The following is a 19,050-nucleotide window of genomic DNA, read 5'->3' as shown; positions in this document are numbered from 1 at the left end:
TAAGAAAATACACAATGGTAAGAGGCAATCTGGTGTATGTAAGGAACCCTACATTTAATACGCTGGAGCGTGAAATGACCCCAGGTAATCATCTGGAAGTTAGCAGGAGGCTGGACCTGGAGGGTCTGGTGCGTGCCATCCTAAGGAGGGCAGATTCAGGAGCCCTACCAACTATGAACCGTATCAAAGGGAAGGGGGTTTCCTGATGGAAGGTTGGCCACATCAGGTTTACTGATAGCGGGATTCAGGATCCGGAGCCGAGCACTGTAGAGACCTCTCTTCTCCTAGCCTGTGGATGGGAGGGCAAACTCCCTGGGCAGCATTTGAGGAGGGAGAAGCTTGTGGTTTCATGTATGGAATGATGGGTAGGTTTGTACCACGCAAGGAAGGACTTGGGTTTATATCATGAACATATTGCATTTTCTGACCAACTTCTTTTACATTAAGACAACTTTCTCTCCCTTACTGCTTCCATCTTCTTGGGGCTGGATCCTTAGGGACTAGGCAGCTTGCTTTATCTTTATCAGGAACCAGACTGAGGTCTGGGGAGGGGGTTGGGTATCAATCGAAAGGACAAAGTATACAACCTGATTTGAGTTTTATTTCCTAGGCTGAATTCAGGGTCACTTCCTCCTCTGTATATGGCACATTTCGTTCTTATTTTTGGTTGTGAGGAAATGACCGTGTATTCAAGGATTGTTTTGGATGGTGCCTTCACAACCCAGGCCACAATGTCTCCTCTTCCTTAGAGCCACAGTTGGTTGCTTATTGCTCTATTCTAATCATTTGAAAAAATTTTCTGAATGACTCATTACACCAAATCCATACCGAGGAATGTTTCATCTCTATTCTTTTCTGCACCTATTGGCAATGGGTTAGGTTGCAGGCAAGAGAGAATTATCAGTGGCTCAAGTACATAAGGCATTCTCAAACCACAAGAGGTCTAGAGGTAGCCAGACCTGGGCTGGCAACTTGGATTACCATTGTCATCAAGGATCCAATCTCCTCCTATTTTGTTTCAATAGCCATAGCATGAAGCTTTCATCTTCATGACACATTTTCTGCCTTTCTAGGCACCATGTCCATGTCCCAGGAGAAAGAAGAGCACATGCCAGTTAAGTCTTTCTCTTTTAAAGAGTCCCTACTTGGGACTTCCATTTACATCTCTCCAGACAGAACGGGGCTATCTCTCTCTCCAAGGGAGTCTGCAAAGGTGATTGGTTTTTTTGTTTGTTTTGTTTTTCCCAGTATGTACAATAGAGAAAAGCAAGGAGGAGGAGGGGACTGTGTGTGGCTTTTGGGTGGCCAGTCTACAGAGTCCTTCACTGGACTCCTCACTGTCCTGGGTTATCTGAAGGGCATATTTCCTAGGCCTGTCTTAGTAGCTGTAAAATCAACCATATGTTCTGCAGTGGACTATAGAACTGCTAACTTGAAAATATACAGCACAATCTTTCTGGGTACGTGGATTATGTAGTAAAATTCCACCACAACATGATTAGTGGGGTTCAAAAGACCCAAGTACGTGAAACATGGGGTGCTACTTGAGGTTCTAGAAATAAATGTCAGGGGAAAGTCCCAGTTGGTAGTTTTAAATCCAGGGCAAACTCTACCAGGCTCAGCTGCAGTTTGGCGCCACCTGGTGGTGGTCGTCCTCCCACCTAAGGATCTAGAAGTTGCTGGATTTCTGGGATTCTAGGAGTGTTTCCCTGATAGGCGGCCTCCATGTTATCAGCTTGTTCTGGGAAGAGCAGACCAGTAGCATACTGGACTGGGGGCACTCATTCTCTGTCTCTTGGTTTAGTGAAGAAGTTGCCTATGACTTCTTTGCAGGCCTTGTCCTTACCTGCCAAAGTGGGTAGCCAATCACATTTTATCCCAGTTTACATTATTCAGGGTATTACCACACACACCCACCTGCCCCCCCACATTCATATTTATTAAGGTAGTATATTAAATGAGCTAAACTTGATAGGACATAAGCAGAAAACATCATTCATTCCCTTCAAACCCTCTCTACGGCTATTTCTTTCTCTGACCTAGATAGAGTCTCTGGCATGTTCCAAAGCTTTTCTGGTTACTCTCAGATAATGAAAAGTTGTCTGGTTTCTTCCATCACAATGATAGCCTCATTTCTGTAATTAAATGATCAAGTCTAGTGCAATGAGCAAAATTCACAACTTGAACCAAAATTGTATATTCCTCCCTCCCCAGGTTGGCAATGGGGTGGACTGTGTGGTCAGTCTCTACTCTCCCCTCTCCCACTAGCCGTTGTTTCTGGTGTCTGTGGAGAGATAAAGTCATGTGTGGTGGGGAGACACTTACCTTCATCTGGCTGCTGCCACGATGTGACGCTGGTGCTCTCTGGTTCACTCGTGTGCAAGGAGGATTCTCTGAGGGGGTACTTTCTGTGGGTACTTTTTGCTGGTATCCTCCATGAGGCAGGTGATGTCTCTCCTCTGCTTAGAAGGTGTGCATTCAACAGGGTTCTTTGGGAGCCTGCCTGCTGTGTCATTTAGCTTCTCCAAGCAGCTCTCTGGAGCACATTTCCTTTGAAGATAGCTTCAAGTCCATTCCCACAGGTCCAGTGAGCCCTTGGGGGAAAGGTCACACATGTTCCCTCACAGCTGTTGGAAATGTGACCTGCTCCCTCAGCAGCCTTGTCCTTCCCTTTCCTCCGCCTGCCACAGCTTCTCAGAACATGTCTAATGCTTCCCAAAGCCCAGAGATGAAAAATTCTCTGAGTAGTCCCCTGAAAAACGCTGTCTGTCTTGAGAGAGGAAAAATGCCAGAGGATGTCAACAACTCTCTTCAGAGAAATCTCTTTTTCTTATACCTTCAATCCTTTTACACATTTAAGGTAGGGATTGGTTAAAGGTAAATCCTTTGTGATATGGGATCTCATGTCTGTCTTTCGGCCGCAGCATCTATTCAGAATTGCTCCATTGCATAACTCTCAGGGGTATCATTTGTAGAAATATATATAACGTGTGAGGATATAGACTCTAATGTAAATGGTGCCCCCTGGAGGTGTGAAGCTCCAGGGCCCAACGTATTGTCCTTGGCTTTTGGAGCTTCAGGCAAATCCTGTTACACCTAACAGTAACACAGCTAACACTTACATATGGTTTCCATGCGCTAGGCTTTACCTATTTTATTGAATCCTCTTAACAATCTGATAAGGCAGGTACCATTATTTCTGGCTATTTTACAGCTGAGTAAACCCAAGCCCAGACTTGTTAGGGGTTAAGAGGGGGTCCTGCAGGTGCACTTTCAACTCCACCCATGCATCTTGCCTGAGGGGTTCACTTTCCTCCATGTCATCCTGGGGCAGCCCCAAGATGGTACAGCCCGCACCCCGCAGTGAAGCAGACCCTCCTCGGATCCCACGCAGCCCTTTCGTCGCTGTGTGTGGCTTTAGGTGAGTTATTAACTTTCCTGAATCTTCCTGTCCTCATCTAAAAATACTAATACTGCCTGACCGAGGTGTGGGGAGGTCTAAACATTCATTTACGCTTGCTCCCTCTCTGCACAGAGAAAGGAGTCAAAATTGCACGGCAGCCAAATAACCTTGGAACGCTCAGTACCACCTCAAACACGGTGCCAGGGAGGTTGGGAGACCTAAACCAAAAGTAGTAAGTGAATGTGTTGGGCGCAGGCACCACTAGTATCGGTTTTCTGGGCAATGAGCTCAGTCCGTCCTCTCCATCCTTCACACACCACAAAGCCCTGCTTATCTTCGGAGATTGGGGGTGATGAACCAGAGAGGGCAGCGTTTGACGGTCAGATCATCTTGGGCCACCGTGTGCCCCTCATCACTTAACTCTGCTTCCTCACGTATGGAACAGTGGTCCTGATGACACACGGCACGCTCGAAGTAAACGGTAACCATTAGCACGGCTAATGATGATGAGGGGTCCCGGCTCCCTGTGGAAGGCGAGGTCCCGCTGAACCTGGTCCACGCGCCGCGCGCTCCAGGGCGGGCCTTTTCTTCGACCGGAACCGTTCTCCCCGGGCTGGGGTCCTGCCCGGACTCAGAAAGCCGCAGCCCAAGGGCCGGAAGCGCGCGCTGCCACTGCGAAGCGTGTCAGTGCGGAGGGAGGGAGGCAGAGCGAGCGAGCGGAGCGCGCACCATCGGGCGAAGATGGCGGCCTTTTCTGGTGCGTCTTTGGAGCGGGGAGGAGGGGCCGGTGCGGGAGGCTCCATCCGCGCCCGGGCGCTGGGGCAGCCGGCGGGGAGCCACGGGGCGGGGACGGACAGGTGCGGCGGGGTCTCGGAACTGCGGGGGGACCCGCGGCGGCCTCGAGGGGGCCGGGCCGGGCTCCTTGGTGTCGGCGAGTGCCTTTCTCTCCGGGTGCTGGCCGGATGAGCGTCCCCCTGCTCCCCCTCGGCTGTCTCCCCCGCCGTCGGCCGGCCCGCCCGCCCGGGGACCCGCGGCCGCGGAAACGATGCGGCGGCGGGGCGCTAGGCCTCCCGCCTGTTTGACGTGGCAGTGGTGCTCGGGAACCCTGTCCTGCCCGCGCCGGCTCGGTGCTCGGCAGCGCCTGGGCAGGGCTCAGTCGGACGTGACCGTCCTGCCTCTGTCCAGTCTTTCCAGGCCTTTCTGGATCGAAAAGCCCCAGGCACACGTCTGATATTTATTTGTTGTTAAACGCAGTGATAGCAACGTTAATGTTAAATACTGAATCATGTTCGTCCGCATACACACTAGCGCAGCATACGTTTGGAAAACTCCTGTGTTATTTATTTGCTGTATGATCCTCTCCTTTATTCCAAACAGTAATTCGAGGTGGCTTATTTAACCCCAAAGTTGTGATTTTTCCCTCTTCTTTGTCATCCTTTTTAAATCCACAGTTTTACGAAGCTGGCATAAGCGTTATACATACTAAAGGTGGTGAATTTATGTAACAGTAAATGTATCACGTTAGGCCTAATATCTTTTAGTGTTCTTAACCTATTAAGATGACTTCTGATATAGCACAGTACTGTACTTTTTTCGGTTTACTCCTGTAAAAACATGAGGAATTCCACATCTTTAAGTCACCAGAGAGGACTTCTGGTCTGTGTTAGTTGCATCTCGTAAGAGGAGGCAAGGTGGCATCCACTCAGAGTGGTGGTTGATTTTCTTTCCCCAGCTCTCCTAAAACAAGATTTTAGAGCCGAGAAGTGTAGAGCAGTTTCAGATTGTCATTTTATAGGTTTGCTTCTTTGGGAGTCATGCACAAATTTCAAGCATGTTAGGGTAAAGAATTTTAGAAGAGTCTGATAGGAAGTGAAGACATGGAATCGCAGAACATGAATATTCCTGTTTTTCCCTTGAATATTGAAGTCTTCTATTTAGAGAAAACATAGTTCCAAAGCAAACATGCAGAGAACATGACCAGAATGGAGCAAGACGTCTAGAATTTGCTGAAAGCAGTCTGTGCTTGCTGCTTGCAGTATCTCATTTCACGAGCGACTTCAGCATCCACTATACTCTGTAGCGTATTTAAGACCATCGCTCCCCTTTTTTCAAGCACTTAGATTTTAGAGAGAGAATATAGCTGGACTCTAATGGGAGCAATTCTTAGAAAGGTCTGCTTGGATATACAACTTTAGATCTTGATTAGTTTTTTGACCTGTGGATTTTCCTGGGGAGATTTAGAGGGAGGAGAACCTTTTTTGAAAAAGATTTTCATACTTTCCCATATCATTAATATTTATATTAACTAGTTGACTATGTACTAAAGTTTTATTGTTGTACCTGTTGTGTTACTTGCTAGTATGATTCTTCTCACATGCAAAGATAAAGCTGTTTTTCCAGTGCACGAATTGAATGTGTAGATTTTTGCCTTTTCACAATTATAAGAAATAAAAAATTTCCAAGTTGGTTATCTCTGGGGCTTAGGATTGTTTGAGTGTTATTAATAGAAATATGTATTTTTGTAATAATAATAAAAGCTTCATTTTTATAAATGCAGACTTAAAAATTACTTATTTGGAAAGGAGGTTTACACAATCCAACTAACTACTGCAGTTCATTTGAGAAAGGACAAAAATGACAAAATGCAATTATAAATAACCCTATCTGTTAATTTAGGAGTGGCTTCAAAGTGAATTATTTAAACATCTGAACAATTAAGGACAGTAGTTCTTCAGCTGTGATTTCCGGTTACCCAAGTTTTCACCCTGGCCCCTCCCTCTTCAGTTAGCCAGAGTTTTATTATGGTTGCCAGTAAGTGTGGGCTATCTCTCCACTTGTCTGTTAACTTTTCTCAGATTGCTGAGGCTAATCACATGGTCCTTGAATAGTCAAGGCACATGACTTCCACATAATCTCCATATAAAACAACCGAGATGTTGGTTGAGAAACTTCTTTCCAACTCTGGCAGATTTTCGCCGGCCATAGGAAGGAAGCACTTACTGGTGGCTACTGTGTATCAGTGACAACTATATGTCAGATGCATATTACTATCTATAATCTTCCTATAGCTCTACAGTGTAGATCATACTACTTTGATTTGTGTAGAGAAGATAGGTTTATAGCTTCCTTAGCTCTAGAGTTTGCTCAAGGTCACGTTGCTAGTGAGAGTTTGAATTTGAACTCAAGTCTTTCTCTGAAACTGTACTCTTTTAATGGTGCCATACTCTGGAGGTACTGCGTAACAGCTGTGCTCCAAAGCCTTTCCCTGTTCTTTGAACAGTAATTTTAAAAGCAATATTATTAAAGTTTAGTATGTTCCGTTTTTTAAAATGAATTTTTATTTTCAGAGATGGGTGTTATGCCTGAGATTGCTCAAGCTGTAGAGGAGATGGATTGGCTGTAAGTACCTAAAGCTTAAATGTACCTGTGACAACAATGTTCAGTAATATAAACAGTGGTTAGTGATCCTATCAAATATTTTTGAGTCTAGTTGAGTAACTAAGATTCAGTTTTTCGTATGATTCTCTAAATTCTAGAAAGCTTCCTTTTTAAACTTGGATGTATTTTTAGCTGTAAAAGATTGGTGCTATTTGCCAAATAAAATTCTCTTTTAGGTTTATAGTTTAACATGACTTATTTAGTATAGGTGATTCTCTTTTTACTAACTAAAATTCTTCAAAATATTCTTTTAGTCTCCCAACTGATATCCAGGCTGAATCTATCCCATTGATCCTAGGAGGCGGTGATGTACTTATGGTAGGTTTACATTTGGGGAGGTGTTTGGGAGCGGAGGACACACAATTCTGGGGCTGTTTGTGACTCACTTGAAGAGCTCCATAGGCTTAGAAATGATATTTTCACCAAGTTACTTTTATTCATAAACATTTAGGATACACATACTGTATTCAAAGTAATGAGGCAGAAGTTGTGGGGAACACAAAGGTGAATTAGATGTGGTCTTTACCCTTGAGAAGCTTAAATTCACTAGCACAGTAAGACAGGTATACAGATAAATGTCTGTCATACAAGGGGCTCTACTTGGGGGAAGTATTATTTTGGGCAAAGGAGAGATGAAAGAGAAATGCTCTGTTAAGTAGAGAATGTACCAACAGAAACAGTGAGTAGGAGAATGCAGGCCATGATCCCAGAGTAATTCAGTTAGATGGTAGCATAAAATGTGTGTGGTGGGGGCGGGGGGGAAGGCCTGTAACATGAGATAAGATGGGAAGTATATAGTGGGTCAGATTACTTGGGCTCTTTCTCAAGTGTCATGTTAAAGAATTAGTATTTGTTGGCAGAGAGGACCTTGGGAAATTTTTAAAAAAATTTTTATTATTTTAGAGAGAGAGAGTGCCAGCATGAGCTGGGGGTGGGGGAGGAGCAGAGAGAGAGAATCTCAAGCAGACTCCACCAGGAGTGGAGTCTGATGCAGGGCCTCATCCTCAGCCAAAACCAGGAGTTGGACGCTTAACTGACTGAGCCCCCCAGGGACCCCGTGATCATTGGACATTTTTAAGTGGGGATGTGTTACATCGTTAGAACTGTGTATTTATGAAGACTGATTTGGTAGCAGTTTGTAGTATAGCTCAGAGATTAGATACTGCTGGGATACTTTTGTAAGAATTTAGGTTAGAATGATGAGGGCTTGGATTTGAATGGTAGCAATGGGAAAGGAAAGCAGAGAGCAGATTCTTGAGCGATGGGGAAGAAGTGACAGGATTGGCAGTAGCCACAGTTGACTGAAGACACCTGAGGGATCAAGAGGCACTGTGAAAATTACAGTAGCCAGTCAAGTCTTAAAGATTTCTCCATGCTATCATGTTAATTTGACTTTTTAATTGACAACCTAAATTGTAAACTCAACTATTTTTTTCCCACGTAGGCTGCTGAAACAGGAAGTGGAAAAACTGGTGTAAGTAATAAACTTAAATTGACTTACTTTGTAAGAGTTGAATTTTAACGCAAGTTTGAACAGTAGTTTTTACTTTGAATATTTAATAAAACAACCTTTTCCAAAATGTAAGGAAATGATTGCTTGCCACTGGGAGTGATATTTTAGTTGCCAGCTAATTCTGAAATAAGATCTGCAAGCATATATGTTTAAGACTAGTACAGTTTTAAGCTGATACTGGATAAAGAGTTGCAGTATCTTTTGTATTTATATTTATTCCTGAATTTTAATGCAATGGCTCTGGTAATAAAGAGGCTGCAGATAGAGGTGGCTTTCCTGTTGGCCTGGACCAGGGATGCAGTTTGTCAGACTGGACAGTATTTTTCCTCTTTAGTTTAGGTTCGTTCTGGAGGTCCCCATTTTTTATGGTTTTGGGTTGTCAGCTGCCTCCTATTTCCTTCATTTAATCAACTCTCTTGTTATTTTGCTGGTATTTTAGGTTTGGGCAAATGAAATTAGACTATCAATCTGGAATATGTAATTATTTAATATGCACGTGTAACTTGTAACATTGATTGCTAAATTGTCATTAATATCTGAATACTAATGTAGAGAACTATTGTTTCTTTGATAGGCTTTCAGTATTCCAGTTATCCAGATAGTTTATGAGACTCTGAAAGACCAACAGGAAGGCAAAAAAGGAAAAACAACAATTAAAACTGGTGCTTCAGGTAAGTTTTGCATATTAATATTTTCCTCTTATGTAAAAATAGTAATTCTCATTCCTGGCATTGACAGATGGGACGTTAGAGTGTGCATTTTTGTTGTCAGTATTTGGGGAATAGGGCTGTTGGCATTTGGTGCTCTGGAAATCAGGGATACTAAATGCCATTTACAGCATAAACAGTGAAAGATTGTCCCTCCTAAAATACTGTTAGTGCTTTCTTTGAGAAAACACTGGTATTTTGGAAATTATATTTAGTTATTTTAATGTTTTTCTTAATACCTTTTATGTCTAATATTAAAGATAAATTGGAACTTTTACAAAAGTATTAAGGATTTTATAAAGAAATTGGTGGAATAAAACTCCATGATGGTGGGAGATACCGCTTTCCACAGGGAAAGGAGGCATGCATTGTTTTTAAGATAAGAAAGGAGTCCAGGAAGTTAAAATGTAAGGTATGAATTTTAAAGTCTGTTGTGTTTAGTCCTGTTTACATGGAGATTGATCCTTTACTAGGATTTCTAGTCCTATCTATGCCATGAATAATCTTACATCAATTTCCTCATCTGTAAATTGTGTTGCTTTGATTAAATGGTTCTGAATCCCATTCTGCCTTGAGTCATCTATGGTTTTGTTATATTTTGACAAAATTTGTTCTGTATTGTGACAAAATAGCAAGCTTAAGTGGAGTGAACTTGGCACATTAACATTTGTCTTCTCAGTAGTTTGAAAGTAACAATGTTGCATAGTTCATAGAATGAACTCATTTGTAAATAAATTGTGTGAGATAATGGATATGAACTCTTTAGACTATTGGCCTATTCGAAAATAGTTTTAGAACTTGTAACAACTATAAACCCTCATTTATGAGAGATGGTGATAAAAGAGGATGCTTCCAGAGGAACAGAAGCAGAATGGTAGTAATTTCAAAAATCATGGCCTGTGAGGAATAAAGAAACTAGATGTTTAAACATGGAGAAACAAGTACAAGAGAGATGAGATAATTGTAAAATCTTCAAAGGGATCTAGAGAGAAAATAATGGTTCTAGAAAGGACCAGGACTGATTAGAAATAATCTAATGAAGATTTATGTTTTAAGTACTTACTAGTAACTAGATGGAGCCCACAATGAGAGCGAGAACCTCAAGAGTAAGTTACTTCTCCATCAGAGTGTTTAAGCAGATGATAGGTATCATTTGACTACAAATAATCTAGAGAAGATTTCTACCTTTTGCAGGTAATTAGGCCTGAAAACACGCAGAATTCTCTAGCTATTACAATTCTTTGGTTATCCGTAGATGGTTAAGATGTTTTAGAAAAAGGAAAATGCTGATCCTGTGCAAGTGAGCAAAGAAAAAATTATGACTTGAATGTGATACTGACTTATTTAAAGGATTTGCTTTTCTCTTAAAAATGATACAGAGTACTTAACTAGGTCCTGATATGTTGGTCATTTATTTTGATGTGTTTAGTTACCAAAGCTTCATTTTATCAGTGCCTTCATGGTTACGACAAAGATCAGTGCTGTCTACTACCAAGTGCAGTGAAGCAAGTGAGGAGAAAAGCCTTTAGCTCAGAGGGCAGTGCTTATTGCCTTTGACTTGTGTCAGTTTTCACTTTCAGTTTTGCCTTTAATAAAAACAGCAAAATGTTTACTTATACATTCTAAGTAATTTGTAAAATCATATTAAATCTAGAGCATTAAGGTATTATATAAAATACAAAAGATTTGGTTTATTTTTTAGAGAGTGTTTTCCATTTCGTATGATTGTGTGTGACTTATTTTAATTTTAGTGCTCAACAAATGGCAGATGAACCCATATGATAGAGGATCTGCTTTTGGTAAGTGGACAGATTTTAGCAGCTTATTCGTAATTCAGAAATTTGTTTTTAATAATACCTGAGAATACCAAGAAAATTATGAAAAAGAATAGTATATGAAGACTTAATTTACCAGATACTAGAATACAGTCACTACATTTAAGTGGTCTAATAGTGATATAGGAATAGTCAAATATGTCATTGGAATATGATGGAAATATGTCCCAGTATATATGATACATTAATATGCAGAAAACAGTATTTCATTTCAGTGGGAAAAAGGATGATTTATTCAGTAAGGGTGCTGACATAATTGATGCCCCATCTGCAGCAATGTAAAATTATAATTAGAAACAAATTCTGTATGTACTTAGGATCTAAATATACATATGTATGTAGATGCTTCTCTTGAAAGTTTCTTCTACATTCAGGTGCTGAATATGGGTTGCAGGCCTGACCCAGGGCAGAAGTTATGGTTTCTCTCCGGTACAGACAAAGCCATATGCTTTCCTTAGAGTCAGGAAGCTCTAATAAGCACTGTGACTGACTGTGAGGTAGAATATAGAGCATAATTTTTTAGGGTCCTAGTATTAACAAATAACGACAGTTGTATTTATTTGTGCTTTTTCCTGCTTTCTCTTTATGGATCTGGATCCATGGATTGGGGAACAAGCCAGAGATACTTTCTGTTTTCCTTTTAGTGTAGTATTTGCTCAGGCTCTAATTTAAGCATAAAATCAGAGTAACAGGGATTGATGAGTGAGTGCTGCATCCCTTCTGAGGATCCATTTCTTTAAAAGACTTGAGAGAATGGTTGTCTAGACACATTTGTGTTGGTGATACAATTACAGTATCAGTGGCAGTGAGATTGGGTGCTGTGTTGATTCCTTTCCATACCTGATGCAGTAAAGCCTTGTCCTAGTTAACAGATAGCAGTATAGGAACTAGTCCGCCACATGGCCAAGGCCCTCCAGGGATGAATAAGGACAGTTACTTTTGAGGAAGATCTTATTACTCAGGAATCAGTAAGTCTCAGTGTCTGGAATGTTGCAACAAGTGAAGGAATTATTTTATTGGTGAGACTGACTGATATTTGTTTCAGGATGCTTAATGTATGTAACCTGTTAGTAACTGGCATGGTCTTTTGTGTTTTTCTCAAATCCAGCAATTGGGTCCGATGGTCTTTGTTGTCAAAGCAGAGAAGTGAAGGAGTGGCATGGATGCAGAGCTACTAAAGGATTAACGAAAGGTATTTAAATAGCATTTGTACTTGAATGAACTTGTGAAGTAGTGTATTAATATATGAACTTTCTTTAAGTAGCTTTATTTTTTTTAATGTTTTTTATTATATTATGTTAGTCACTGTACAGTACATCCCTGGTTTCTGATGTAAAGTTCGATGATTCATTAGTTGCGTGTAACACCCAGTGCACCATGCAATACGTGCCCTCCTTGCTACCCATCACCAGTCTATCCCATTCTCCCAACCCCCCTCCCCTCTGAGGCCCTCAGTTTGTTTCTCAGAGTCCATAGTCTCTCATGCTTCATTCCCCCTCCTGATTACCCCCCCTTTCTTTATCCCTTTCTTCTATCGATCTTCCTAGTTCTTATGTTCCATAGATGAGAGAAATCATATGATAATTGTCTTTCTCTGCTTGACTTATTTCACTTAGCATTATCTCCTCCAGTGCCGTCCATGTTGCAGCCAATGTTGAGAACTCGTTCTTTCTGATAGCTGAGTAATATTCCATTGTATATATGGACCACAACTTCTTAATCCAGTCATCTGTTGAAGGGCATCAAGGTTCCTTCCACGATTTAGCTATTGTGGACAATGCTGCTATGAACATCGGGGTGCATATGGCCCTTCTCTTCACTACGTCTGTATCTTTGGGGTAAACACCCAGTAGTGCAATGGCTGGGTCATAGGGTAGCTCAATTTTTAACTTTTTAAGGGACCTCCACACTGTTTTCCAGAGTGGCTGTACCAACTTGCATTCCCACCAACAATATAGGAGGGATCCCCTTTCTCCACATCCTCTCCAACAATTGTTGTTTCTTGCCTTGTCAATTTTTGCCATTCTAACTGGCGTAAGGTGGTTTCTTAGTGTGGTTTTGACTTGAATTTCCCTGATGGCTAATGATTTTGAACATTTTTTCATGTGTCTGTTAGCCATTTGTATGTCTTCATTGGAAAAGTGTCTGTTCATATCTTCTGCCCTAAGTTTTATGGTTTATTTGTTTCTCGCGTGTTGAGTTTGAGAAGTTCTTTGTAGATCTTGGATACCAGTCTTTTATCTGTAGCGTCATTTGCAAATATATTCTCCCATTCCGTGGGCTGCCTCTTAGTTTTTTTGACTGTTTCCTTGGTTGTGCAGAAGCTTTGTATCTTGATGAAGTCCCACAAGTTCATTTTATCTTTTGTTTCTCTTGCCTTTGGAGATGTGTTATGAAAAAGGTTGCTTTGGCCGATGTCGTAGAGGTTGCTGCCTATGTTCTCCTCTAGGATTTTGATGGATTCCTGTCTCACATCGAGGTCTTTCATCCATTTGGAGTTTATCTTTGTGTATGGTGTGAGAGAGTGGTCAAGTTTCATTCTTTTGCATGTAGCTGTCCAATTTTCCCAGCGCCATTTATTGAAGAGACTGTCTTTTTTCCACCAGATGTTTTTTCCTGCTTTATCAAAGATAAGTTGCCCAAAGAGCTGAGGGTCCATTTCTGGGTTCTCTATTCTGTTCCATTGGTCTATGTGTCTGTTTCTGTGCCAGTACCATGCTGTCTTTGTGATCACGGCTTTGTAGTACAGCTCGAAATCCGGCATTGTGATGCCCCCAGTTAAATCAAGGATCTGAAAAGATTTCTACTGTTACAAAAAGGTCTATAGTTCTTCATTCAGAACATACAAAATTGTAATTCAGAAACAATGGGAAAGTGGCTACATGGTAAATGATTCGTAAGTGCATATAAATCTCGAAGTATTTTGCCCTTATAGGGAAGCACTACTATGAAGTATCCTGTCATGACCAAGGATTATGCAGAGTTGGGTGGTCTTCCATGCAGGCTTCCTTAGACCTAGGTAAGCGTTTCTAAAGTTAACTGATTTTACTGGTTTATATTTGCAGATTGTTGACATTTTATTATAGCGGGGAGCGAAATAATAAACTTAACCACACAAAGTTTATATTTTCAAAACTCGGAAATAATAAATCTATGTGTACTTCACTGTGTTCCAAAAAGATTTGAAGTACTAAAAAATACATATTATTACAGAGTAAAACAGGAGGAAGAAGGTTAAGAATGTGAGTGAAGTCAGAGCACCGTTAGTATGCGTAAATATTTACCACATGATATTGCATAGATGCTTCAAGTTTTTGTAGTTTGATAGATTTGTACAGAGCTTTTAGTTTTATATTTACTCTTAACCACATAAATAAAATACATTTTAAAATCTAGGTACTGACAAGTTCGGATTTGGCTTTGGTGGAACGGGGAAGAAATCCCATAATAAACAATTTGATAATTATGGAGAGGTAAGTTGTATTATTGACCTGATCGTAGTAAGGTTTCTTGTGTACGTATTTGATCACTTGTGATATGTCTAGGGGTATAAAAGGGACTCTGAAATTCAAGTGGATTTTCTGAATATTTTCCACCGAAAGTTCAGATTTGGATTTCACTGAAGAAAAGTTACAAAATGAGATAAATATTTTTCCCTTATGCCATTTATTAGCCTCTCCAAAATATATTACATTGTCTCTGTTTTCACCCATTTTGATTTTGGCTTTGACTTGAATACATATGTTCTTCTCTTTAGTCGTGGCGAATCTAAGTGTGGTTTTCTGTCAAATCTTTATCTGTAGTAACGTGGATGAGCCTGAATATCATGTTGATTCTAAAAAGCCTGTCAAGATGCCTCTACTGTGATATAGGACATGCTGTAATAGGCTTTTGTTTTCTTGTTAAAGATTTTATTTTTAAGTAATCTCTACACCCAACATGGGGCTTGAACTCAGAACTCTGAGGTCAAGAGTTGTGTGCTACACCAACTGAGCCAGGAGCCCCAATAGGCATTTTTAACACCGACGTTAGAGCTTCAAGGAATGATTTTGAAGCACTGACTATTTTTAATGTAGTTGTATGTGAACTTTTAGCTTTAATTTACGATTTTTCTTTCTATTAACAGCACTTCACTTTCTGCTTTTCTAGGAATTCACTATGCATGATACCATTGGATGTTACCTTGATATAGATAAAGGGCATGTCAAATTCTCCAAAAATGGTAAGCGTTTAATGGATTGCCTTCTTAGAGACGATATGATGCCCAGTATTTGTGATTTGTAATTCCCTTACCCTCTTCTTCAGTCCTCCCTCCTTCCCTGCTCTTCTTTTGAACCAATACCTACTGAGCTTCTACTCAATGCCAGGTACACCGGTAGGTTCTGGAGATAGAGCAGAAGATGGAGTAGACAAACATGTTTTGTCTTGTGGCTTACGTACTGGTGGGGGGAGAGACAGATGGGTAATATGTTAGGTTGGAACAAGTGCACTGAAATTGTAATCAGGGTAAGGGGAACGGAGGGTGATAGCAGTCTAGGGGTATGCTACTTTAGACTAGGTGGCCAGAGAATCCTTCTCTGGGAAGGTGCCATTTGAGTAGCACTCTGGATGAGTTGGGTGGTGGGCTGTACAAAAATCTTTAGAGAGTATTTCAAGCAGAGGGAACAGTAAATGCAAAGGCCTTGAGACAAAAGTGTGCTTAAGGTATTTGAGTGACACTGAGGAGGGCAGTGGGTCTGGAACACACTGAGCATGGAGCGGGGTGGTAGAATGTTAGGTCAGTTGAGATAGTGAGGCCAGGCCATACAGGGCCTTCTAGGCCATGATACAAACTTTCTGAGTGAGATTGGAAGCCATTATGGTTTTGAGTAGTGAATTGATATCCTCTCTCTTCACTTTCACTGTATCACGGCTTCTGTGTTAAAAACAGAGTGGCAGGCGTGGTAGCAGTAGATAGGGAGCCAGTGGGATGCTGGGGGTTCTATTTGGGGCATATTAAGTTTGAGATACTTATTACACATCTAAGTGGTGAAGTCAAGTAAATGGTTAAATGTGTAAGTCAGGAGGTCAGGGTTGGAGATACAGCTTTGGGAGATGTTGGCTTATAGATGATATTTAAAGCCAGAGGACTGGATGAGATCACCTAGGGAATGAGAATAGATAAGGAATAGGGGAGATCTGAGTCCTGGGGTGTTCTTTTGGTTAGAAGTCAGCAAATTGAGGAGAATCTTAGCGGAGGTGAAGGAGGAGGAGAACCAAGAAAGATTGATGTCCTGCAGTCCAGGTGAAAAACGTATTTGAAGGAGGGAGGAATCAGATTGTACCCAGTGCTGCTGATGGGTATAGCCTAGAAAGAAAGATGAAGATTAACCACTGGGTTGACAAGTGGATATCACTAATGATCTCTGTTTTGATGAGCGTGACGGGTGAGATGGGGAGAGCCTGATTGGGAATCACTTCAGTAGAGAATGGGATGAAATGAAATGACAGAGTGAAAACTGAAATCAGGGAATTTTACTACAAACGAGAGAAGAAAAATAGAAGGTAAATGAAGGAAGATGTGGATTTAGGGAGGCTGTCTGTGTTTTAATGTTAGAGCATGCTGGTATGCTGTGGACTGCCTCTTTGAAGTGTCCAGTGGAAGTGATCTGGTACGAAGGGAGTGATTGAAAATGTAGAGCGGGAGAAGGGGCACTTGTGGGAGGAAAGTAAAAAAGTGAAGTTTGGCATTAGGCAGCCCAGTCTATCCGTGGGGACAGGACGGGACAGCACGAATGTGGGTGGGTTGGTAGACCCGCGGGGACGGGACGGGACAGCACGAATGTGAGTAGATTGGTAGATTGGATGATGTGAGCATGTGGAGGTTCTTTTCTGATCATTTCGCTTTCCTCAATCTCTCTTTTTTTAGGAAAAGAGCTTGGTCTGGCATTTGAAATACCACCACATATGAAGAACCAAGCCCTCTTTCCTGCTTGTGTTTTGAAGGTAATCAGAAAAATGTTTGCTATGTTTTATAAGCTACTTTGATCTGCTTTATTTTGTACTGGTTAGTTTGCTGTTAGGTTAAGAATTTTCATTTTCTCCCTTTATTCCATGCTAGAATGCCGAACTAAAATTTAATTTCGGTGAAGAAGAATTTAAGTTTCCACCAAAAGATGGTTTTGTTGCTCTTTCCAAGGCATCGGATAGTTATGTTGTTAAATCACAGCACACAGGTATTGCTCTTGAGTGGGTAAGAATTGCAGGAATGGGGTACTGGCGAAAACTTCAGTAAGGAGGCTGCTCGTAGTGAGTGAGTTACACATGCTCCCTGTGCTGGTTCAGTCACACCTTTTTACTTAACACATCAGTAGAATTCAGTTTCAGAACCTAATTCATAAACTGTTGAGTATTTGGTTTCAGTTTAGGCATTTGGGGGAACCCGATCATGTTGATGATACCTAGTATTTATAAAATTGTGCTTATTAAGTGCCTTGGCACTGTGTTACATTCTTTACATAGATTATTTAACCTTCACAACCCTATAAGGTAGTACTCTTCCCATTTTACAGACAAAGGCCTCGAGGAATAGGGACTTGACGTAACTTGCCCAAGGTCACACAGCAAGTAAGTGGTAGAACTGAATTTAAACCCAAGCAGTTGGATTCCAAAACTCATACTCTTATCATTCTGTTGGCTAATTTAATTCAGTTACTTAAAGTAAATACATTTCATAGCTTGTTTACTTTATCACAAAACATATAATCAATTGCAGTCATTGCAAGTAAATTTAAAGAAGCCGTAGTTCATTTTAGGAATCTTAGCTTTACTTTATGACCATCTCCTATAGTTTTTGACAGTTGTTATTGAAAATTTTGATATTGGAATATTTATGCTCATGCTTTACAAGTAAAGGTACTGAGGTGTGATTTGAACATGTTCCACTGGTTTTTATTTTTTAAGGTAATGCGCAGGTGGCACAAACAAAGTTTCTCCCCAATGCTCCGAAAGCTCTCATCGTCGAGCCCTCCCGAGAGTTAGCTGAACAGACTTTGAATAACGTCAAGCAATTTAAGAAATATATTGATAATCCTAAATTAAGGTAAAGCTTCCTTTTGTGCTCAAATGCCTGTTGTTTTTAGGTTTGAGGTGGTGTGGAAGAAGAGTAAGACAAAAAAAATGAGGTAGAAATTCAGTATGCGTACATACGCACATGTGTGAGTGTGTAACTATTTAACTTTGATATATAGTAGCAATTAGTTTTTATATAAAACAAGTATTTTTTTTGTTTGTTTTGTTTTTTGAGGGGGAGAGAAAGAGCGGGTGCTCTCACGCGCTGGGGTTGGGGAGGGGCCGAGAGAATCTTAAGCAGGCTCTACTCCCAGCCCAGAGCCTGAGGAGGCTGGATATCGCAACACTGAGATCAATACTTGAGCTGAAATCAAGAGTTGGATGCCACCCAGGCACCCCTAAAACTCCTGTTTGATAAGTTGGTTCAAAAATAAGCAAATTGAGATTTTTCTCTTACATGAAATATCATGGTTTGCAAAACAGTATCACTAAAAATTAACTTTTTATTTTGTATTTTTTAAAGATTTATTTTAGAGGCAGGGTGTGCACATATGCGGGGGTGGGGGAGTGCAGAGGGGCACAGGGAGAGGGGAGAGAGAATCTTAAGCAGACTCCTCCCTGAGCAAGCACAGAGCCTGAAGTGGGGCTTAATCCCATGACCCTGAGATCACGACCTGAGCCAAAGCCAAGAGTTGGAGGCTTAACTGACTGTGCCACCAGGCGCCCCAAAATTAAATTTTTAAAGGGAACATTTCATTCAGTGTTAGATTCATCACTTCACTTGTATAGAAAATACATCACTGTTTCTAGCATGTTGGTAAACCGTTTGGGGAAGCTGAGTCTAGCCTGTCTCACAGGGATGAGGGCTTTCACTGGTCACTGCCTCGTCAGAGGCCTCTTGGTGCCACTGGAGGGAGACCCTAAGTTAAGTGATCTTGTGGAGCTTCTTGCTCAGTAGCAACCCCTTTTGTTTTGAGGTAGGCCGGACCTTATAAACTACTCTGAGTTGATTTGTCACTCGATTTTTGTTAATTACCTTTTTTATTAAAACATAATTTTCACACCATAAAATTCACCATTTAAAGTATACAATTCAGTGGGGTT

The 19,050-nt window shown here is 41.1% G+C and overlaps 1 protein-coding gene across 1 annotated transcript in view; it reads left to right on the top strand.

Moving 5' to 3' along the window:
- The first annotated feature begins 4,059 nt into the window (after positions 1-4,059).
- The window catches only part of DDX1 (DEAD-box helicase 1), a 33,894-nt gene continuing 18,903 nt past the window's right edge, over positions 4,060-19,050 (top strand). Inside the window, exons 1-13 of the mRNA XM_045807104.2 lie at positions 4,060-4,160; positions 6,751-6,802; positions 7,096-7,159; positions 8,286-8,315; positions 8,929-9,025; positions 10,813-10,860; positions 12,005-12,088; positions 13,832-13,915; positions 14,293-14,369; positions 15,046-15,118; positions 16,805-16,881; positions 16,997-17,111; positions 17,839-17,977. Coding sequence (XP_045663060.1) covers positions 4,145-4,160; positions 6,751-6,802; positions 7,096-7,159; positions 8,286-8,315; positions 8,929-9,025; positions 10,813-10,860; positions 12,005-12,088; positions 13,832-13,915; positions 14,293-14,369; positions 15,046-15,118; positions 16,805-16,881; positions 16,997-17,111; positions 17,839-17,977 — 956 coding nt within the window. The 5' untranslated portion in view covers positions 4,060-4,144. The remainder of the gene's footprint in view (positions 4,161-6,750; positions 6,803-7,095; positions 7,160-8,285; positions 8,316-8,928; positions 9,026-10,812; positions 10,861-12,004; positions 12,089-13,831; positions 13,916-14,292; positions 14,370-15,045; positions 15,119-16,804; positions 16,882-16,996; positions 17,112-17,838; positions 17,978-19,050) is intronic.

Source organism: Ursus americanus, chromosome 7, assembly GCF_024610735.1.
Source record: "Ursus americanus isolate L20-20 chromosome 7, mUrsAme1.1.p, whole genome shotgun sequence".
NCBI classification, from domain to species: Eukaryota; Metazoa; Chordata; class Mammalia; order Carnivora; family Ursidae; genus Ursus; species Ursus americanus.
Note: the sequence above shows the minus strand (reverse complement) of the source record. Positions and strands in the feature narration are given on the sequence as shown.